The 24,863-nt window shown below is 37.4% G+C and overlaps 1 protein-coding gene across 5 annotated transcripts in view; it reads right to left on the bottom strand.

The window, feature by feature from the left end:
- Window positions 1–15,855: 15,855 nt before the first annotated feature.
- The window catches only part of LOC128208913 (uncharacterized), a 63,306-nt gene continuing 54,298 nt past the window's right edge, over window positions 15,856–24,863 (bottom strand). For 4 of the 5 annotated variants that reach the window (XM_052912621.1, XM_052912622.1, XM_052912620.1 and 1 more), the window contains 3 exons: window positions 21,719–21,833; window positions 20,862–21,167; window positions 15,856–20,553 (listed from right to left, as the gene is read on the bottom strand). In XM_052912621.1, the coding sequence (XP_052768581.1) occupies window positions 19,008–20,553; window positions 20,862–21,167; window positions 21,719–21,833 (1,967 nt within the window). In that variant the 3' untranslated portion in view covers window positions 15,856–19,007. The remainder of the gene's footprint in view (window positions 20,554–20,861; window positions 21,168–21,718; window positions 21,834–24,863) is intronic. The other variant, XR_008256917.1, reaches the window with a different exon arrangement.

Genomic DNA, 24,863 nt, shown 5'->3' with positions numbered 1-24,863 from the left:
GTACCGCTGTGCCAGGTCTAGATGCTGGCACAGATATGACCACACACCTGTACTGTTGTGTCAGATCTAGATGCTGGCACAGATATGACAACACGCCTGTACCGCTGTCTCAGGGTTAAATGCTGGCACATATATGACAACATACCTGTTCCGATGTGTCAGGTCTAGAACCTGGCACAGATATGACCACAAACCTGTACCGATGTGTCAGGTCTAGATGCCGGCACAGATATGACCACACACCTGTTCCGATGTGTCAGGTCTAGATGCTGGCACAGATATGACCACACACCTCTACCGCTGTCAGGTCGACAATGTGTAAGGTCTAGGTGCTGGTACAGATATGACCAGATGCCTGTACCTATGTGTGATAGGTCTAGATGCTGGCACAGATATGACCACACACCTGTTCCGATGTGTCAGGTCTAGATGCTGGCACAGATTTGACAAGACGACTGTACCGCTGATTCAGGTCTAGATGCTGGCACATATATTACAACATACCTGTTCCGATGTGCCAGGTCTAGATGCTGGCACAGACATGACAACTCACCTGTACCGTTGTGTCAGGTCTAGATGCTGGCACAGATATGACAACACGACTGTACCGCTGTGTCAGGTCTAGATGCTGGCACATATATAACAACATACCTGTTCCGATGTGTCAGGTCTAGATGCTGGCACAGACATGACAACACACCTGTACCGCTGTGTCAGGTCTAGATGATGGCACAGATATGACCACACACCTGTACCAATGTGTCAGGTCTAGATGCTGGCACAGATATGACCACACCTCTGTTCCGATGTGTCAGGTCTAGATGCTGGCACAGATATGACCATACACCTGTATGTACCGCTCTGTCAGGTCTACGATGTGTCAGGTCTAGATGCTGGCACAGATATGACCACACACCTGTACCGATGTGTCAGGTCTAGATGCTGGCACAAATATGACCACACACCTGTACCCCTCTGTCAGGTCTACGATCTGTCAGGTCTAGATGCTGGCACAGATATGACCACACGCCGGTACCGATGTGTCAGATCTAGATGCTGGCACAGATATGACCACACACCTGTACCGATGTGTCTGGTCTAGATGCTGGCACATATATGAGCACACGCCTGTACCGCTGTGTCAGGGTTAAATGCTGGCACATACCTGTTCCGATGTGTCAGGTCTAGATGCTGGCACAGATATGACCACACACCTGTACCGCTTTGTCAGGTCTAGATGCTGGCACAGATATGACCACACACCTGTATGATGTCACACCTGTACCGATGTGTCAGGTCTAGATGCTGGCACAGATATGACCACACACCTTTACCGCTTTGTCAGATCTAGATGCTGGCACATCTATGAGAAGATACCTATACCGATGTGTCAGGCCTAGATGCTGCCACAGATATGACCACACACCTGTATGATCTCACACCTGTACCGATGTGTCAGGTCTGGTGCTAGCACATATATAACCACACACCTGTACCGATGTGTCAGGTCTGGTGCTAGCACACATATAACCACACGCCTGTACCGCTGTGTCAGGTGTAGATGCTGCCACAGACTTGACCACACACCTCTACCACTGTGAGGTCTAGATGCTGGTATAGATATAAGTTAGTAATAAATTCCATCCTGTAGTTTTCAAGCAATTGTACGTACACAAGTTAGGCAGCCAAAAGGCACAACAAAGGGTAATTTTTTAAAATAGAGTGATGGTTTTTCTCCACTGAACTTCCTCTCTTTAAGCTTTACCATGGTATGAAGTTGCATTCGAATCCGTCTGGTAGTTTTGATCCGGTCAAGAAAAAGTAGCAAAGAGCAATTACTCTGTAATAAGATTGAATTAAGTTATGGTATTTGTATACTGCACCACCTCCAGTTATGTTCTATCTCTGAATAAAGTTTAATTAAATTCCATCAAGTAGTTTTAAAGTTATGTACCGGATAAGGAAATTTACAACGGATCGACCAAACGACCATAGGTTGACTCCAATATATCCCCATTATACTTTGTTTGTCGCTGAATAAAAAAGTGATTGCCAAGTCAAAATGGTAACGGGCTGACACATGAACATTGCGAATACAAGTAATATTTGTCACTGTGAATTCAATCTTCATCGCTATTTCAAGGATTTAAGTATCACTCTGAATGAACAAGAATTGCAACGTTAGCACTTGTGCGAACGTGTCCTGCTCGGTGTCATGTAAAATGGTCCTATTTGAGTAAATAATCAGTAATTACTTTTATCATACTCTTTATATTGAGCTATATAGCCTTTCGTGTCAACATTTGAATAATATATCCTCCGATGTATGCCTTTTCAACATCTTCTTTGAAGTTTTCTGCAATCCCTTCGACACAATTACTAGGGGGTTCAGTTAAGAAAGAAAAAAATTATTAAAATGGTTTTAACATGTACTACTGGAAAAGGGACATTTATACAATCACGAAAAAATTTATTTGGTGAAAAAATTCCCAGTAGAAGCAAAGTTATAAGCATTTTAGTCCCTGAAAAATGGCACATTTTTGTAATTACAAGCTCTATATGACAACTGTATAAAATTGCACCGTTTATTTGTGAAATCTTGCATTTCATTGAACTGAAATGCCCGTGTCAAGTCAGAGATATTGGAAAGTATACATATTCCGAAAGATTATGATGTATAGAATATTTTAGAAAATTGATAAAATTCAAAAATCCAAAATGGCGGACAAAATGGCCGCCGATGGTAAGGAAATAGCAACATAAATTGGACATTCATTAAAAAAAAACAATTGTGACAACTGAATACGAATAAGAAAGTTTATATTTACTGATACGTTATGACATACGGAAAACTTTGAAAAATAATTACATGCAAAATATCCAATATGGCGGACAAAATGGCCGCCGCTGCATTATACAATAGATTACATATTTAAACATAAACTTTTGTATGTGCACTATGATGTTCAAAACATTATAAATTGATCACTGTGTATTCAGTTTATAGGTATAAATGGTTTATATGAGAATAATAGTTAAAGAGAATACATTTTTGTTGCAAATGTGGGTGTTTTTATCAGGCAATAGTTGAAAATGGATGGTGTTCATTGTTTCATTTATGTATTATGTATGTTTCAAAAGTCTTTGTAAGATTTAACTTAATATACGTCCACTCAATGTTTATAAAGTATTTCCATTTTAAGATGTATCAATTATTATCAATGAAGTTAAACTGGTAATATTTGATAACTAATTCTATATGTCACATACATGATATATACAGTGTGTAAACATTAAATCACATCACATCAAATGATTGCATGTAATACATTTCAGTATTAAAGATCAGTTACAGAAGACATACCCAAAAAAGTTTTTTGTCTTTAGTAAACAAAACAGTTTTGTTGACATGTTTATATGTCCATAGCACTAGAACAATGTCACAAAATAATAACGTCCCCTTTCTCAAAATCAACCAAAAGATTGTAAGAACTAAGCTCACCATCTTCATATTTGACCTGGTATGTAGAATTTAAACCATCTATATTAATAAGTTTTAAGATTTCACCATTAAACCATTCAATTTCATTTGAATCAGGAATGTTAAACTTTTGCTGAATGGACTTTCCAACGAACAGATGTGGTTCATCAATGAACTTAGTTCTGCTGTTGAAGTTTCAGTTTATGTCTAGATGACATAATTCTTGTTGCAAGCAAACTTTTTTCTTCCATTACATTTTCCTTCGCAGAGTCTATATTGATGTATGTTATAGGTCGGTTTTCTTGGGGATCTTTGTTTTCAAGGTTTGCATTTATAGCAATTATAGTTTTCAAATTTTCTTCCAGCTGGTCAACTGAAAATTTTGTTCCCTTATACTGTTTCTGGAAAAGCTCTTTTGATCCACAGCTTTTGAGAAATTGTTTCCTAAACTGAAGTTGGCCAACTAATGCTTCCGTGGCGTTGTTTTCAGTTTTTGCTTGGCTTAAATGAAAATCAACTTCATTCATTGTCGTCCACTATCCACCATATCTTGTCAATTGATCAGTTAGTTTGATGGTTTGTACATACTCTTTTTCTTGCTTCTTTGTCTTTCTGTCCTGTTTTTCTTGTAATTTTTTAAGCTTCTCAGACATCAGTTTGTTTCTTTTCTGTTTGATTTTTAACTGCATTTGTTCAGTGTCTTTTCTGGCTTGTTCAATTATATCTTCCCGTTCAGCCTTTTTTTTTATCTGCAAGCCATGCTGAAGTTTCATTGTTGGTCCACATTATTATGCTTTCGAGGCATTCAATTGATGCAGCAGGCTTCAATCTCATTAGGACATCTAGCTGTGCAAAATCTCTATCCGAGCATGAATTTGTAGTTGGGACTGCTGCCGCTCTCAGTCGTTCATTGTTGTCTGGGCTGAAAATTGGTTATATAACACTAGTATTCAACAGCGAGATAAAAATCGTGACCGGGCGAGCGAGGTCGCGGAGCAGTAGCGAAATCGATAGTGTTGCATTTTGATCGATTCTTCATCAACGAATAATTCAATTTTAGTGTTTTTTTATAATGGAGAATATGAATTAATCTTGACAGGGAACCTAAATTTATTAAATAACAAATTTCTTTTGGTATAAAAAATCGAATTTAAAGTACACAAATATTTTACGAAAATCGGCACCAATTACATAAATTACGTGACGTTCTGAACTCCCTACAATTACGGCATGGCTTCGGTACACCCATATTTGCAAAATGTTTACCTTTGACGACTATTTAGGTGCCCTTTCCTCAGTATACGAGTAGGCTTTCATATAGACGTTTATTCACTCAAATAATACCATTATACCTTGACACCGATCAGGAAAATTTCGCAAATGTGCTTACCTTGTAGCGTTTGTTTATTCACAGTGATAATGCCAGCCCAGTACAAACAAACCACTTTATTCATAATAAATTATAAAATACAGTTATTGTATCGCTTTGCAGTTAAAAGTTTAAATAATGCTCCCATTTGAGGAAAGAAAAGTGATCCAGTTCATCCGATTTTTTATCAGCAAGGGAGCAAATGTTTTTGACTATCGACCGACGGGATGCAAACGAAAATTCGAATATGCGATCAAACGTTTGGTATTCGAATGTCAAAATCGGTATTCGAATATTCATTAATACATGTTTCTGTTCAATAAATAAAATAATAAGCCTTTGCCTATACAATTTGTTGTTGTGTGTCATGTTCCTTCCTCTTGTTTTCACAAAGATTATGCGACAGGTGTGAATGTGATGTCGATATACTTTGCACGTGTCATATGTGTATAAGGGTACTATAAACAGTTCCTGTAATTTTACAATAACAGGTATTCGCCTAATGGGCTGGACTCGAGTGCGAGTATAAAAAACCTAAATTATTCAATCATTTTCGGTAAATTTATATGACCATGCCAATGAGAACGAGAGTGCTTTGAAATGTAACTGTAAATAAAAGCGTTTAGAATATATTTCCGTTATTGTTGTTTAATAGATGAGTCAAAATTCACGTTTTTTTTCTTTTCATTACTTTTCAAATTGCCGAGTTGGTTTGGGTTTTCCGCAGTTATACTTAGTAAAGGTCAATTCTAGAACGAGGCTGCTAGTCCTACACAACAAAAATCAGGGTCCATCGCGGAACCGGCTACGACAAGAAAGGGTTGAAAGGTCCCGGCTTAATTTCTATAGCGAATAATAAAAGTTTATTACACCTAATACAAGATTCATTTTGGTAATCGAATATTCAAATACTCGATCGAAAGAATTACCAATTATTCGAATATCAATTTTGCCATTCATTTGCATCCTTACAAAATTTAGTATTATACAATGCACCGGTATTATTTAACTGGTATTGTACTGTTAACTAGTAGTATTGTACTGGGCACTTGAAGTATTGTATTGTGCACTGTAGTATTGTATTGTTAACTAGTAGTATTGTACTGTTAACTAATAGTATTGTATTGTAAACTAGTAGTATTGTATTGTTAACTAGCAGTATTGTACTGGGCACTGGTAGTAATGTACTGTTAACTAGTAGTAATGTACAGTTAACAAGTAGTATTGTACTGGGCACTGGTAGTATTTTACTGTTAACTAGTAGTATTGTACTGTTAACTAGTAGTATTGTACTGGGCACTGGTAGTATTGTACTGTTAAATAGTAGTATTGTACTGTTAACTAGTAGTATTGTACTGGGCACTGGTAGTATTGTATTGTGCACTAGTAGTATTGTACTGGGCACTGGTAGTATTGTACTGTTAAATAGTAGTATTGTACTGGGCACTGGTAGTATTGTACTGTTAAATAGTAGTATTGTACTGTTAACTAGCAGTATTGTAATGGGCACTGGTAGTATTGTATTGTGCACTAGTAGTATTGTACTGGGCACTGGTAGTATTGTACTGTTAAATAGTAGTATTGTACTGTTAACTAGTAGTATTGTACTGGGCACTGGTAGTATTGTACTTTTAACCAGTAGTATTGTACTAGGCACTTGAACTACTGTATTGTGCACTGGTAGTATTATACTGGGCACTGGTAGTATTGTACTATTAACTAGCAGTATTGTACTGGGCACTGGTAGTATTTTATTGTGCACTGGTAGTATTGTACTGGGCACTGGTAGTATTGTACTGTTAAATAGTAGTATTGTACTGTTAACTAGTAGTATTGTACTGGGCACTGGTAGTATAGTACTGTTTACTAGTAGTATTGTACTGGGCACTGGTAGTATTGTACTGGGCACTGGTAGTATTGTACTGGGCACTGGTAGTATTGTACTGTTAACTAGTAGTATTGTACTGGGCACTTGAAGTATTGTATTGTGCACTGGTAGTATTGTACTGGGCACTGGTAGTATTGTATTGTACACTGGTAGTATTGTACTGGGCACTGGTAGCATAGTACTGTTTACTAGTAGTATTGTACTGGGCACTTGAAGTATTGTATTGTGCACTGGTAGTATTGTATTGGGCACTGGTTGTATTGTATAGTGCACTGGTAGTATTGTACTGGGCACTGGTAGTATTGTACTGGGCACTGACAGTATTGTATTGTGCACTGGAAGTATTGTACTTGGCACTGGTAGTATTGTATTGTGCACTGGTAGTATTGTATTGTGCACTGGTACTATTGTATTGTGCACTGGTAGTATTGTACTGGGCACATGAAGTAATGTATTGTGCATTGGTAGTATTGTATTGTGCACTAGTAGTATTGTATTGTGCACTGGTAGTATTGTATTGTGCACTGGTAGTATTGTACTGTGCACTGGTAGTATTGTACTTGGCAATGGTAGTATTGTAATGTGCACTGGTAGTATTGTACTGTTCACTGGTAGTATTGTATTGTATACTGGTAGTATTGTACTGTGCACTGGTAGTATTGTATTGTGCACTGTTAATATTGTAATGTGCACTGGTAGTATTGTATTGTGCACTGGTAGTATTGTATTGTGCACTGGTAGTATTGTACTGGGCACATGAAGTAATGTATTGTGCATTGGTAGTATTGTATTGTGCACTAGTAGTATTGTATTGTGCACTGGTAGTATTGTACTGTGCACTGGTAGTATTGTAATGTGCACTGGTAGTATTGTATTGGGCACTGGTAGTATTGTATTGTGCACTGGTAGTATTGTACTAGGCACTGGTAGTATTGTACTGGGCACTGGTAGTATTGTACTGTGCACTGGAAGTATTGTACTTGGCACTGGTAGTATTGTATTGTGCACTGGTAGTATTGTATTGTGCACTGGTAGTATTGTATTGTGCACTGGTAGTATTGTACTGGGCACTGGTAGTATTGTATTGGGCACTGGTAGTATAGTATTGTGCACTGGTAGTATTGTATTGTGCACTGGTAGTATTGTATTGTGCACTGGTAATATTGTATTGTGCACTGGTAGTATTGTACTTGGCACTGGTAGTATTGTATTGTGCACTGGTAGTATTGTATTGTGCACTGGTAGTATTGTATTGTGCACTAGTAGTATTGTACTGGGCACTGGTAGTATTGTAATGTGCACTGGTAGTATTGTATTGTGCACTGGTAGTATTGTACTTGGCACTGGTAGTATTGTATTGTGCACTGGTAGTATTGTATTGTGCACTGGTAGTATTGTATTGTGCACTGGAAGTATTGTACTTGGCACTGGTAGTATTGTATTGTGCACTGGTAGTATTGTACTGGGCACATGAAGTATTGTATTGTGCACTGCTAGTATTGTATTGTGCACTAGTAGTATTGTATTGTGCACTGGTAGTATTGTATTACGCACTGGTAGTATTGTACTGTGCACTGGAAGTATTGTATTGTGCACTAGTAGTATTGTATTGTGCACTGTTAGTATTGTATTGTGCACTGGTAGTATTGTACTGGGCACTAGTAGTATTGTATTGTGCACCATTAGTATTGTATTGTGCACCAGTAGTATTGTATTGTGCACTGGTAGTATTGTACTGGGCACTGGTAGTATTGTACTGGCCACTGTTAGTATTGTATTGTGCACTGGTAGTATTGTACTGGGCACTGGTAGTATTGTACTGGGCACTGGTAGTATTGTATTGTGCACCAGTAGTATTGTATTGTGCACTGGTAGTATTGTACTGGGCACTGGTAGTATTGTACTGTGCACAGGTAGTATTGTACTGGCACTGGTAGTATTGTACTGGAGACTGGTAGTATTGTACTGTGCACTGGTAGTATTGTACTGGGCACTGGTAGTATTGTATTGTGCACTGGTAGTATTGTACTGGGCACTGGTAGTATTGTACTGTGCACAGGTAGTATTGTACTGGCACTGGTAGTATTGTACTGGAGACTGGTAGTATTGTACTGTGCACTGGTAGTATTGTACTGGGCACTGGTAGTATTGTACTGTGCACAGGTAGTATTGTACTGGCACTGGTAGTATTGTACTGGAGACTGGTAGTATTGTACTGTGCACTGGTAGTATTGTACTGGAGACTGGTAGTATTGTACTGGCACTGGTAGTATTGTACTGGAGACTGGTAGTATTGTACTGTGCACTGGTAGTATTGTACTGGGCACTGGTAGTATTGTACTGTGCACTGGTAGTATTGTACTGGGCACTGGTAGTATTGTACTGTGCACAGGTAGTATTGTACTGGCACTGGTAGTATTGTACTGGAGACTGGTAGTATTGTACTGTGCACTGGTAGTATGGTATTGTGCACTGGTAGTATTGTATTGTGCACTGGTAGTATTGTACTGGGCACTGGTAGTATTGTATTGTGCACTGGTAGTATTGTATTGTGCACTGGTAGTATTGTACTGGGCACTGGTAGTATTGTATTGTGCACTGGTAATATTGTACTGGGCACTGGTAGTATTGTACTGTGCACTGGTAGTATTGTACTGGGCACTGGTAGTATTGTACTGTGCACTGGTAGTATTGTATTGTGCACTGGTAGTATTGTACTGTTCACTGGTAGTATTGTACTGGGCACTGGTAGTATTGTACTGTGCACTGGTAGTATTGTATTGTGCACTGGTAGTATTGTACTGTTCACTGGTAGTATTGTATTGTGCACTGGTATTATTGTACTGGGCACCAGTAGTATAGTACTGGGCACTGGTAGTATTGTACTGTGCACTGGTAGTATTGTACTGTTCACTGGTAGTATTGTATTGTATACTGGTAGTATTGTACTGTGTACTGGTAGTATTGTATTGTGCACTGGTATTATTGTACTGGGCACCAGTAGTATAGTACTGGGCACTGGTAGTATTGTACTGTGCACTGGTAGTATTGTACTTGGCACTGGTATTATTGAATTGTGCACTGGTAGTATTGTACTGTGCACCAGTAGAATTGTATTGTGCACTGGTAGTATTGTATTGTGCACTGGTAGTATTGTACTGTGCACTGGTAGTATTGTATTGTGCACTGGTAGTATTGTACTGGGCACTGGTAGTATTATATTGTGCACTGGTAGTATTATACTGTGCACTGGAACTATTGTATTGTGCACTGGTAGTATTGTACTGTGCACTGGTAGTATTGTATTGTGCACTGGTAGTATTGAACTGGGCACTGGTAGTATTGTAATGTGCACTGATAGTATTGTACTGGGCACTTGAAATATTGTATTGTGCACTGGTAGTATTGTACTGTGCACTGGTGGTATTGTACTGTGCACTGGTAGTATTGTACTGGGCACTGGTAGCATTGTAGTGTGCACTGGTAGTATTGTACTGTGCACTGGTAGTATTGTATTGTGCACTGGTAGTATTGTACTGTGCATCAGTAGTATTGTATTGTGCACTGGTTGTATTGTATTGTGCACTGGTAGTATTGTATTGTGCACTGGTAGTATTGTACTGTGCACTGGTAGTATTGTATTGTGCACTGGTAGTATTGTATTGTGCACTGGTAGTATTGTACTGTGCACTGGAAGTATTGTACTTGGCACTGGTAGTATTGTATTGTGCACTGGTCATATTGTATTGTGCACTGGTAGTATTGTATTGTGCACTGGTAGTCTTGTACTGGGCACTTGAAGTATTGTATTGTGCACTGGTAGTATTGTTTTGTGCACTGGTAGTATTGTACTGGGCACTGGTATTATTGTACTGGGCAGTGGTAGTATTGTACTGTGCACTAGTGGTATTGTATTGTGCACTGGTAGTATTGTAGTGTGCACTGGTAGTATTGTATTGTGCACTGGTAGTATTGTATTGTGCACTGGTAGTATTGTACTGGGCACTGGTAGTATTGAATTGTGCACTGGTAGTATTGTATTGTGCACTGGTAGTATTGTACTGTGCAACAGTAGTATTGTATTGTGCACTGGTAGTATTGTATTGTGCACTGGTAGAATTGTACTGTGCTCTGGTAGTATTGTACTGGGCACTGGTAGTATTGTGCACTGGTAGTATTGTACTGTGCACAGGTAGTATTGTACTGGGCACTGGTAGTATTGTACTGTGCACTGGTAGTATTGTACTGGGCACTGGTAGTATTGTACTGTGCACTGGTAGTATAGTATTGTGCACTGGTAGTATTGTACTGTGCACTGGTAGTATTGTACTGTGCACTGGTAGTATTGTACTGTTCACTGGTAGTATTGTATTGTGCACTGGTAGTATTGTACTGGGCACTGGTAGTATTGTACTGTTAACTAGTAGTATTGTACTGTTAACTAGTAGTATTGTATTGTGCGCTGGTAGTATTGTACTGGGCACTGGTATTATTGTATTGTGCACTGGTAGTATTGTATTGTGCACTGGTAGTATTGTATTGTGCACTGGTAGTATTGTATTGTGCACTGGTAGTATTGTACTGTGCACTGGTAGTATTGTATTGTGCACTGGTAGTATTGTACTGGGCACTGGTAGTATTATATTGTGCACTGGTAGTATTATACTGTGCACTGGAACTATTGTATTGTGCACTGGTAGTATTGTACTGTGCACTGGTAGTATTGTATTGTGCACTGGTAGTATTGAACTGGGCACTGGTAGTATTGTATTGTGCACTGATAGTATTGTACTGGGCACTTGAAATATTGTATTGTGCACTGGTAGTATTGTACTGTGCACTGGTGGTATTGTACTGTGCACTGGTAGTATTGTACTGGGCACTGGTAGCATTGTAGTGTGCACTGGTAGTATTGTACTGTGCACTGGTAGTATTGTATTTTGCACTGGTAGTATTGTACTGTGCATCAGTAGTATTGTATTGTGCACTGGTAGTATTGTATTGTGCACTGGTAGTATTGTATTTTGCACTGGTAGTATTGTACTGTGCATCAGTAGTATTGTATTGTGCACTGTTAGTATTGTACTGTGCACTGGTAGTATTGTATTGTGCACTGGTAGTATTGTTCTGTGCACTGGTAGTATTGTATTGTGCACTGGTAGTATTGTATTGTGCACTGGCAGTATTGTATTGTGCACTGGTAGTATTGTATTGTGCACTGGTAGTATTGTATTGTGCACTGGTAGTATTGTACTGTGCACTGGTAGTATTGTACTGTGCACTGGTAGTATTGTATTGTGCACTGGTAGTATTGTATTGTGCACTGGTAGTATTGTATTGTGCACAGGTAGTATTGTACTGTGCACTGGTAGTATTGTATTGTGCACTGGTAGTATTGTATTGTGCACTGGTAGTATTGTAATGTGCACTGGTAGTATTGTACTGTGCACTGGTAGTATTGTACTGTGCACTGGTAGTATTGTATTGTGCACTGGTAGTATTGTACTGTGCACTGGTAGTATTGTAATGTGCACTGGTAGTATTGTACTGTGCACTGGTAGTATTGTACTGTGCACTGGTAGTATTGTACTGTGCACTGGTAGTATTGTACTGGACACTGGTAGTATTGTACTGGACACTGGTAGTATTACATTAGACACTGGTAGTATTGTACTGGACACTGGTTGTATTGTACTTGACACTGGTAGTAATGAACTGTGCACTAGTAATATTGTACTGTGCATCAGTACTATTGTAATTGGCACTGGTAGTATTGTAATGGACACTGGTAGTATTGTACTGGACACTGGAAGTATTACATTAGGCACTGGTAGTATTGTACTGGACACTGGTAGTATTGTACTGGGCACTGGAAGTATTACATTAGGCACTGGTAGTATTGTACTGGTCACTGGTAGTATTGTACTGGACATTGGTAGTATTTTACTGGGCACTGGAAGTATTACATTAGGCACTGGTAGTATTGTACTGGACATTGGTAGTATTTTACTGGGCACTGGAAGTATTACATTAGGCACTGGTAGTATTGTACTGGTCACTGGTAGTATTGTACTGGACATTGGTAGTATTGTACTGGTCACTGGTAGTATTGTACTGGACACTGGTAGTATTGTACTGGGCACTGGAAGTATTACATTAGGCACTGGTAGTATTGTACTGGACACTGGTAGTATTGTACTGGGCACTGGAAGTATTACATTAGGCACTGGTAGTATTGTACTGGACACTGGTAGTATTTTACTGGGCACTGGAAGTATTACATTAGGCACTGGTAGTATTGTACCGGACACTGGTATTATTGTTGTTTTGTGATCAGCTAAAATAGTTATGGTACATGTACACTGCACTTCCCCTCATTATGTTCTATCATAGTATGAAGGTAAATTAATTTTTATCCAGTAGTTTTTCAATTATCCTCTGGACAAGGAAAATTGCAATGGACAGTCCGACTGACCACAGGCTGACTAAAATATACCCCCTTCAAATTTCGTTTGTAGGGATATAAAAGTGTATCAAATTAATCCTAAATTTTATTTTATCAGGTATTTAATGTAACAACAGTTGTTCACAAATTTAATCAATATCCCATTACAAAAGTAAATGTTTCCCAAATAACTTTATTGGTAAGACCGAAGTTAGTTGTAGCATATGGTACATGGTGTCTGTATAAATTTCAGCAATTGTATACCAATGATTTTGACTACGATATAAGATGCATACTGTTACTGTTAAAAATGAATCCACCTAAATATTATGGACATTTGACCAGCTACCAAACTAAATTTCTGGCAATTAATATCAAAAGTCATAAAGTAAATTCAACTATTTTACATAATAAGTGCATGATTTCATCCTTGCACATAATCATTAAATGAAATGAACATATACATTTAAGGTAGGGATTTAGAAAGTATTATTGATATGCAAACACATTGAATAGATTGTAAGTAAAACTAACTTTGAACATGTAACAGTTTATTTATTTCTGTACTGCATGAAATATGCATACTTTAAAGAATAAAACAGGAATAAACAAGTTACAGATAATTTCTTATATCTTCAAACTTCCCGTGAATAAGGTGCACTACAAACAGAATTTTATTCCAAGCCATATAAGGCCACAATCACAGAAATGGCTGCACTAGTTACACTAGTTTTCATTACTCCAATGTATGCAATTAGGCCTAAAAAAATTAATTGTGTGGTTCGGGTCACCCGACCCTACCTGGAAAATATCGCCGACCCTACTGGTTTTTTTGGTGCGACTTGTGAAAAAAACACACTCCAGAACGTCTGGTGTTTAAGCTCATAACACCAAAGATGAGTTTCGAAGATGTAGAGATAATGTTTTTGTTCAAGCCGGGATCTGTATCCGAGATTGACATGTCAACATCCGACAAGGGTCCATGGACCTGTTTGTATGAAGAACAGCTGTATGATATGCCTGTCGTACAATATATCAAGAAATTCTCCGACTTTTCGCTCTTCAGCGAAGCAGGTCACCACTGCAGGACAAGGCATGACCCTTTTCACTTGTCATGTTGTCAGATGCAATCATAAAAAATAGTTTAAATAAAATAGCAGCAGGACAAACATACTACTAGTATAGAAAGGAAATATAAATACTGGGAGTTCTGACATAGGCTGGTGCCTGACAAAATGTGACTCTTTTAAACTGGGACTGAAACCTGGGTCTGTTGTCATTTGTACAGTTTATAAATTATTCCTAACTTTACTTCTTGAAGAATGGCAGAGAAATGTTTTTGAGATGCTGAAGCAGGTCAGTATTGTCACATTTAATTATCAATATGTTTTGCTTTCGGAAGGTGTGTGATGAATGACAACAAAACTAGCAATGACACACCACCTAACTGCAGCGATGCTCAGCAATGTCCTTATATAACTTAAATTGTGTTGAAAAAGGACAAAAACAAAGCAAACAAACCGATACTAAACAAATAAAAATAAAAATAAAAAAAATCCCGACCTACCCTACCTATTCTTGGGGACCATGTTACCTGAACCACACTATTTATTTTTTTAGGCCTTACCATAAAATGACAAGAAACAAGAAACAAATATGGCAACATTAATTTCTACTTGAGAAACTATGCACAAGTTTTCTACAACATTTTCAACAAGAAAAAAAATATAATTAGAAAAAAAGTTTACAACTACACACAAACTGGGAGTAGAATCGTTATTGGTCCCAGACACACTGTACAATCTTTAGAGATTGAATATGTCCAAGATGGGAATTAATAAAATACAGCCCAGTGCTAAGGAATTTATCTTGTAGTGTTGGCCTATTTGATAATTATTCTACATGTTAACACTTTTTATTAGCGGAACTAAATACATAACATTTGAAACAATTACTTTTATCAGCAAAACTACATACATAACATTTAAGACAAGTATTTTATCAGAAGAACTAAATACATAACATCTCAGACATGGACTAAATACATAACATCTCAGACATGGACTAAATACATAACATCTCAGACATGGACTAAATACATAACATCTCAGACATGGACTAAATACATAACATCTCAGACATGGACTAAATACATAACATCTCAGACATGGACTAAATACATAACATCTCAGACATGGACTAAATACATAACATCTCAGACATGGACTAAATACATAACATCTCAGACATGGACTAAATACATAACATCTCAGACATGGACTAAATACATAACATCTCAGACATGGACTAAATACATAACATCTCAGACATGGACTAAATACATAACATCTCAGACATGGACTAAATACATAACATCTCAGACATGGACTAAATACATAACATCTCAGACATGGACTAAATACATAACATCTCAGACATGGACTAAATACATAACATCTCAGACATGGACTAAATACATAACATCTCAGACATGGACTAAATACATAACATCTCAGACATGGACTAAATACATAACATCTCAGACATGGACTAAATACATAACATCTCAGACATGGACTAAATACATAACATCTCAGACATGGACTAAATACATAACATCTCAGACATGGACTAAATACATAACATCTCAGACATGGACTAAATACATAACATCTCAGACATGGACTAAATACATAACATCTCAGACATGGACTAAATACATAACATCTCAGACATGGACTAAATACATAACATCTCAGACATGGACTAAATACATAACATCTCAGACATGGACTAAATACATAACATCTCAGACATGGACTAAAATAGCTTCCTGCTAAAACAAAAACTATCAAGAAAATAAATAAAATAAAATAATTGTTGAACTAAACAGTAGTCGAGTATGGAATCTGGTCAAAGCAAAAATATCCATAAGCTGAAGTATTTACATGTAACCTCATCTATACAACTGTGAAACAGTCACAAAGTTAACATATTATCTTCACAGACCTCACCTGATACATCTGTATAACAGTCAGGAAATTAACCTATTTTCTTCACACCTCACCTAATACATCTGTGTAACGGTCACGAAATTAACCTATTATCTTCACATCTCACCTAATGACAGCAGTGTAACGGTCACAAAGTTAACCTATTATCTTCCCATCTCACCTAATACATCCGTGTTACAGTCACAAAGTTAACCTATTATCTTCACATCTCACCTAATACATCCGTGTAGCAGTCACAAAGTTAACCTATTATCTTCACAGACCTCACCTAAAACATCTGTGTAACGGTCACAAAGGTAACCTATTATCTTCCCATCTCACCTAATACATCCGTGTAACAGTCACAAAGTTAACCTATTATCTTCACACCTCACCTAATACATCCGTGTAACAGTCACAAAGTTAACCTATTATCTTCACAGACCTCACCTGATACATCTGTGTAACAGTCACAAAGGTAACCTATTATCTTCACACCTCACCTAATACATCCGTGTAACAGTCACAAAGTTAACCTATTATCTTCACAGACCTCACCTAAAACATCTGTGTAACGGTCACAAAGTTAACCTATTATCTTCACAGACCTCACCTAAAACATCTGTGTAACGGTCACAAAGGTAACCTATTATCTTCACACCTCACCTAAAACATCTGTGTAACGGTCACAAAGTTAACCTATTATCTTCACAGACCTCACCTAAAACATCTGTGTAACGGTCACAAAGGTAACCTATTATCTTCACACCTCACCTAATACATCCGTGTAACAGTCACAAAGTTAACCTATTATCTTCACAGACCTCACCTAATACATCTGTGTAACGGTCACAAAGGTAACCTATTATCTTCCCATCTCACCTAATACATCTGTGTAACAGTCACAAAGTTAACCTATTATCTTTCCATCTCACCTAATACATCCGTGTAACAGTCACAAAGGTAACCTATTATCTTCCCATCTCACCTAATACATCTGTGTAACAGTCACAAAGTTAACCTATTATCTTCACACCTCACCTAATACATCCTTGTAACAGTCACAAAGTTAACCTATTATCTTCACAGACCTCACCTAATACATCTGTGTAACGGTCACAAAGGTAACCTATTATCTTCACACCTCACCTAATACATTTGTGTAACGGTCACCAAATTAACCTATTATCTTCAGTCCTCACCTTATATAGCTCTGTAACGTTCACAAAGTTAACATATTATCTTCACAGACCTCACCTGATACACATGTGTAACGGTCACCAAATTAGCCAATTATTTTCAAAGCCCTCACCTAATACATCTGTGTAATGGTCACAAAGTTAAGATATTATCTTTACATCTCACCTAATACATCTGTGAACCAGACACAAAACTAGCCTTTATCTTATCACCTCACCTAATACATCTGTTGATCAGTAACAAAGTTAATCTATTATATTCAAAGACCTAACAAAATACATCCATAAAACAGTCACTAATTTAACTTATTATAATAATTTTAATTTATGACAAAATGTTATGTAACCTTATGGTGTGATGCCGTGGACAATTATGTAAAGTACGAAGTCCATTTACATAAAGTTATTTGAGATCTGAGGTAAAACCCCAAGTTGCCCTTAAACCATCTTATTTGATCAAGGGCCATAATTTGTAATTAGGATAACATTAAGTAATGTAACCTAATTGGCCTATTACTGTCCACAATTGTGTGAAGTATGAAATCCATTAAATGAAAGGTATAGGACTTTTAAATGAAAATGCCAAGTTGCCCTTAAACTTTCACCAAACTTTCAAGTTGATCAAAGGACATAATTTGCATTTAAAATATCATGGAATACGTAACCAAATTGTATGATGGCTATCATCAATTGGTGAGAAGTATGAAGTGAATTGAATGAAGGTTATAGGATTTATTAGTGAAAATCCCAACTGGCCCTTAAACTTAAATCAACCATTGAAGTCATTCAGGGGAATTGTCAAGCTAAAAATTAATATTGCCCTAATGAAAAGATTGAACACAATCAATATAGAAATGCGGGGAAAATGTTTTAAATGGAAATAGAAACATGTAGAACTCCTTCACGTTCACCCTCTTAAGGGCTAATCCGTTTAACCCGAAAGCACATTCAAATTAGACCATTTCCTTTCAGTTTTTTAATGTAAAAAGGTAGAAAAAACACCAAAATGAACAGGAAGCTGCCACTATAGTAGAATTTATCTATTTTGCCTTCCTGGAAAGAGATGCTTGTTTAAATGAAATAGTTGTAGAATGAACTGAGTATCTTTCAAAATGTATCCTCAGTAAACAGATATGTAAGTTTATTCAATAGTGTACTGGTCACTTTCTCGAAAGCCTCTTTTCCTGAAACTTTTACCAAAAACTTAATGGTTACAACAGCAGTTCTAAAACCATCAAAAATGCAAATAATACTCATTTCGACATAAAAACATTGTAAACAAACATGTGAAAGCAAAACTAAAATAATATTGTGACTGATTGTAGGTTAGTGAATACTAGTTAAAACTTGGCAAAATCTGTTACATTCTAAACAGACAACAGGCTAGGCAGACATGTACATCATAGTATTGATAACATAAATACACATCCTGATATTATGGTTGCCAAGTAACACAATACAAGTCAACTGTATCACCATGTACAATAATAGTGCCTCATGGTGCAAATTTCCAAAAATATATTTCAACCTTTTTTTTATTTTTCTAACCTTTGTTTTTTTTAAACAAGATTGGTCAGGTAAGTGGTACCACAACACATTATCATTCCGAAATATCTATAAAAATAAAAGCCATCATCTTTTGTAGTAATTTTTCATACTATCAGTAAACATTCCCGCCGGTACCCCTAGTTCTGACTGCAAGCTAAAACCATCCCGACCCATTCCGTTACTAGTCTGGTTTTGTGCGAAACCTCCAAAGCCATCACTGCGTGCTGGGAGCCCATCACACATGAAGTCATCAAGAGAATCTAGTGAGCCGATACTTTGGTTATGCGAGTTCACGCCTGTTTCTATGGTATGAGCAGTATGTGTAGCTTTAGGATTTGATCGGTCATTACAAGATGTATTTCTCAATACTTCTTCAATCTCATTAAGAGTACCTCCCTTGGCATATTTAACTGAATCAGTCTCATTTGAGTACAAATGGGTACTACGTGAATAACTGCTATTTATATTAAATGAAGCTTTCCTATCTTCTACATTATTTGTATTGCTATGAAGATCTGTGTGTGGTAAATTCCTGCTTTCCTCCTTGTGAGCATGTTGTCCAGGAGGACTAGAGCCCCTGGGATTAGTAACAAACCCCGGGGGTCTACAGCCAGGGGGTGGGGGAGGATAGCAAGACCTTTCTTCATATCCTGGGTATTTGGGAACAGGGTAGCCACCCTTAGCAAAGGTAAATCGCGGCTGGTTGCCCACGGTGGGGTTATTCAGGCGCTGATCTCTGGCCATTCCCCCGGGATTCTGAGTGGACATGTGTCCCGGTGGAGGGGGACCCCTGAATGTTCCGGGTTGGGGGTAGTGGGGACCAAATCCATGACCCATGTAAGACCCTGATGGTCTGTTTGTATAGTTTTTAAAATTTGAATGATATGGATTGGCATTTTGGTAAGGCTGATTTCTCCGATCCTCATAGTCTGAATTGTTATGGTATTTTCTTTGATGAAACGTTGTATGCTGCTGATCAATTTTAACATCAATGTCCTCCTCCCCATCTATACCATCATCATTATCATTGGAACAATCAGCACGGTCATAAACCTCATTTTCACCCTCAACTTCAACACTCCTACTCCAATCGTTTACTGATACATGTGGAGTAGCTTGTGTTTTATCAAAGCTATCTCTCTTAATGTTATCAATAACAATTCCATTGATATGGCCAAATTGTTTGAAAGCACTTTGGTTTGCATTTCTTGTTGAAGCGCTGAACACTTCATTGTCTTTGTTTTGCAAACCATTGAACTGTTTGCCACAGCACAGTTTTTCATTTTGCGTAGCACTAAAAAGTTTATCAGTCTGGGTCTGTGGAGTACTCGGCACTTTTCTCCCCTTTGATGGAGGAGTACTACACTGTGTGTTGAACTTATTGTCTGCAGAAGCGTTGTTCACATTGTGACCATAGTTACCAGTACTGCTGAATGTGGAATGTCCTGAATCAAAGCTATTATTAGCCTGGGGGACTTGAGGCACGGAATACACATATGCAGATTGGTATTGTTTGTCTGGTTCAGGGATTGTATTTAGTCCTGTTACTCCACTGTTTGATTGGAAGTTAGGTGGTTGAGAATACTGGTTAAAACTTGGTAAATCTGGCATCTTTGCATCCTTTTTGTAACTGAAAATATAAACATTTTTGTGATGTGACAAAGATTTATAAAATTAATTTTGAACATTTTAAAAACACAAATCAAGATGCTTGAAGTATGTTAAAAAAACAACAACCTGTTTTCCGTATTCTATTATTAAAAGTTTTTTGTGAATTCAGGCCATCGCTATTTAAACATGCTGGCTTTTTTATGTTTTTTTTATTTGTTGTTGTTTTTTATTACCATAAATAATTAGCATTAATTAATTATTAATTAAGAAATGCAACAATAAAGTAGCCCTTTAAAGCAGCAAACTCCATCCTCCAACAATGCTTACCTTGAATTGCCGTCATCCTCAATATCATCCAGACAGTTGAATTTGTTGCGAGTTGCCAATGGTTTCTTGATCTCATAGAAACCAGTAGTAGGTATATATCCACCAGGAGAGTTACCTCCATCTGCATTGTTGGTGGCACTTGATCCATAAGCTGTATTTTTCATACTGTAGTTACTTCCCATGGATTCAGTACAATAGCCAGGGGCAGAATGTTTTTTACCAGAGTTACTCCCCTTTCTTTCTGTACTGTATGTGGATGCAGTGCCCTTTATGCTAGAGTAACTGCCCTTAGATTCAGTGTCTGAGCTGCAAGAAAACCTACATGATATAAATAAACACATTCATCAGGAGTTTACAGTTTAAGGCCTAAATTGCGCAACACTTCAAGAGATCTGGTCTGGAATTCTCTTTTATACCCTGTGTCAAATCAAAAGCTCCAATTTATACCATAATAAAATCTAGTTTATATAAATTTTCTTCAAAATTCCCAATAAAGACATCACCTTAAATATTTAAATAAAATTACATACTTTTTTTAAAAGAAATACACAAAATTAAATTGCTTGCAATATTACTAGCATTAGTCATATCAAGTTTTAAATTTCATGGATTATTTGCAAAATGATATATTTTTCCGAAAAAGGACAACCAATTAAAGGTTCACTTTTCAATTTAGCTGCTACTGACAACTTAGCTGTATTTTTTCTGAAAAATCAGACATGTTATTTAAGCGCATAGCGTAACAATATTTTATTTTTTTTAAAACATAACATGCAGGTATTTATCATTTTAATAAACCAATTAAAAGTTTCAGGGTTAAATTGCATGTTTGATTTTATCTGACTTTTTTGACTTACCAGGCATTATTTCCAGTAATATCTGTAAGTGGCGTATCTACCCGTGGCATGTTGGATTGAGAAGTGGGGGTCTCACTGACAGACGCTCGGCTTTCTGCTTCCTGCATTTTACGCTCTGAAAAATACAGCAGTTGGTTTGCTTATTCCATCAATATTTCAAACGCCTGAAAATCCTAAAAATTGAGATCATTTGAAAGCATTTCATGTATTAAGATCTATTTAGCCCTTATGATTATCTTGAATTTCAAACTAGAGATTGCTTTTTTGATAAAGCAATTGCCTCCCTTATTGTGTGGTCATATCTGAGGAAAAAAAAGGATGGACATGTAATTTTGGACTGGAGACTAACTAACAGTGAAGTTTGGTTTATTCACCCGTATTAAATAGTAAATATCTACTGCGACCTTGACCTTTGACCTACTGATCTCAACATCAATAGGGGTCATCTACTAGTCATGGACATCTAGCATACCAAGTATGAAGTGCCTGGGTGCAAGCGTTCTTTAGTTATTGAGCGGAAACGGTTTATTCACCTCAAGACCTTTGACCTCAAAATCAATAGGAATCATCTACTAGTCATGACCAACTTGCATACTAAGTATGAAGTTCCTGGGTACAAGCGTTCTTTAGTACTTGAGAGGAAACCATTTTTAAGCTCACCACCAACATATCGTTTCTTACCTGAACGTAACCGCGACCTTTGACCTTTTGATCTCGAAATCAATAGGGGTCATCTACTAGTTATGAACAACTAGCATACCAAGTATTAAGTTCCTGGACCCAAAGGATCTTTACTTATTGAGCGGAAACAGTTTCTTCACCTAAGGTCACAGCAACCTTGACCTTTGACCTAGTGATCTCAAAATTGATAAGGTTCATCTACTAGTCATGACCAACTAGCATACCAAGTATGAATATCCTGGGTACAAACGTTCTTAAGTTATTGAGCAGAAACCATTTTTAAGCTTAAGGTCACCGCCAACATATTGTTTTTTACCTGAAGGTAACCTCGACCTTTGACCTTTTGATCTCAAAATCAATAGGGGTCATCTACTAGTCATGAACAACTAGCATACCAAGTATGAAGTTCCTGGACCCAAAGGATCTCTAGTTATAGAGCTGAAACCGTTTATTCAGCTCAAGGTCACAGCGACCTTAACCTTTGACCTAGTGATCTCAAAATCAATAGGGGTCATCTACTAGTCATGACCAACTAGCATACCAAGTATGAAGTTCCTTGGTGAAAGCCTTCTTTAGTTATTGAGCGGAAACGAAGTGTGACATAAAGACGGACTGACGGACAGGGCAAAAACAATATGTGGGGGAGACATAATTATACCAATCTTTTATGGCTTGAGTAGAAATTAAAAATATATAAGAGGGGCTGTGAAAAGCTGTTAACGTGCGAACTTCTTGTATGTGGATGTGAACTACTTGTATGTGGATGTTTACATGTGACTTTCTTGTATGAGGATGTGAACTACTTGTATGTGTATGTTAACATGTTAACTTCTTGTATGTGGATGTTAACTACATGTATGTGGATGTGAACTACTTGTATGTGGATGTTAACTACTTGTATGAGGATTTGAACTTCTTGTATGTGAATGTGAACTACTTGTATGTGGATGTTAACATGTGAACTTCCTGTATGCGGATGTGAACTACTTGTATGTGGATGTTAACATGTGAACTTCTTGTATGAGGATGTGAACTACTGGTATGTGGATGTTAACATGAGAACTACTTGTTTGTGGATGTGAACTATTGTATGTGGATGTTAACATGTGAACTTCTTGTATGTGGATGTGAACTACTTGTATGACGATGTGAACTACTTGTATGTGGATGTTAACATGTGAACTTCTTGTATGTGGATGTGAACTACTTGCTTGTGGATGTTAACATGTGAACTTCTTGTTTGTGGATGTGAACTACTTGTATGTGGATGTTAACATGTGAACTACTTGTATGAGGATTAGAACCTGTGATTTACTTATATTAGGATGTGCATGTGAAAATAACTTTCACGGATGTGTATGTGGATGTGTATATGTGAATTACTTGTATGAGGATGTACATGTGTTGGCTACTTGTACGAGAAAGTGTGTATGACATACTTGAACATGGATGTGTACAAAAGTATATAACAATTGGCATCCAGGACAAATTCACACAAAATGTGATACATGTTACGCAAGTATAAGTAGGTTTGTGAATGATGAACAATGATGACATGTTAAAAACATCAGTCAGCCTTCAAGTGGAAAGAGAAATTTCTTAAACAAATTTTCTGGCACACAACTTATACTTCTTTAAGAAGAATTTCACAACAGCTCTATTAATGCATATAAGATTGCCTTAGGGCCAAATGTAGTTCTTATCATTCAATGTTTTCAAATCCTGTTACTTTTTGTTTCCAACCTAACTTGTCTTTTTAAAGCCTCTATCTTCTTAACCTATGACTTCTCAACCCTTCTCATCGTACCACTTCTCAACCCCCTACTTCTACACCTCAACACAATAAGTCAAGGCCCAACCCTGTTCAATATATAAATGAAGAAACAAGCCCAGCAGTCAAAAGTAGTCCAGTGGCACAGAGTCAACACCAATGACACAGAGCAGAAAAATAAACATTCACAAACCAGAAACACGGAACAACAGCACAAAATTCTACAATCAACTAACTGTGAATATAATTTATACTATAACTCTGCGAGCTGGATGTGTCACCTGATAAATTATTTACTGTCATCATTATAGCTGTTAGACACTGATGTTGCCATTTAACTTTCAAGTGTAGGTTGCATTTGAAGTGAAGGTAACAACGTTAAGCCGGACAAAAATGAACAACGAAAATTAACAAAGGGGAATATGGAAGCATGAGTTACTTAAGTTTCTTGTGCACTACACTTGCCCTCAATGAGATCTATCTACATATGAAATTTCAAGTTGATACCACTAATATTCTACGAGATATACCCTGGACAAGTGAAAACGGGAAGCGACCGCCACTGCTGCCGACAAAAGTAACCCCTATATGTCGCCTAGTCAGGCGAAACAAAAACTAAGGGTGTTAATCAACCCACAACTTCTCACCTCACCACTTCTTGAACCCATCACTTCTCAATTCATCACTTCTACC

This window comes from Mya arenaria, chromosome 11 (assembly GCF_026914265.1).
Source record: "Mya arenaria isolate MELC-2E11 chromosome 11, ASM2691426v1".
Lineage (NCBI taxonomy): Eukaryota > Metazoa > Mollusca > Bivalvia > Myida > Myidae > Mya > Mya arenaria.
The sequence above is the reverse complement of the archived record's forward strand: the minus strand, read 5'-3'. Positions and strand labels throughout refer to the sequence as shown.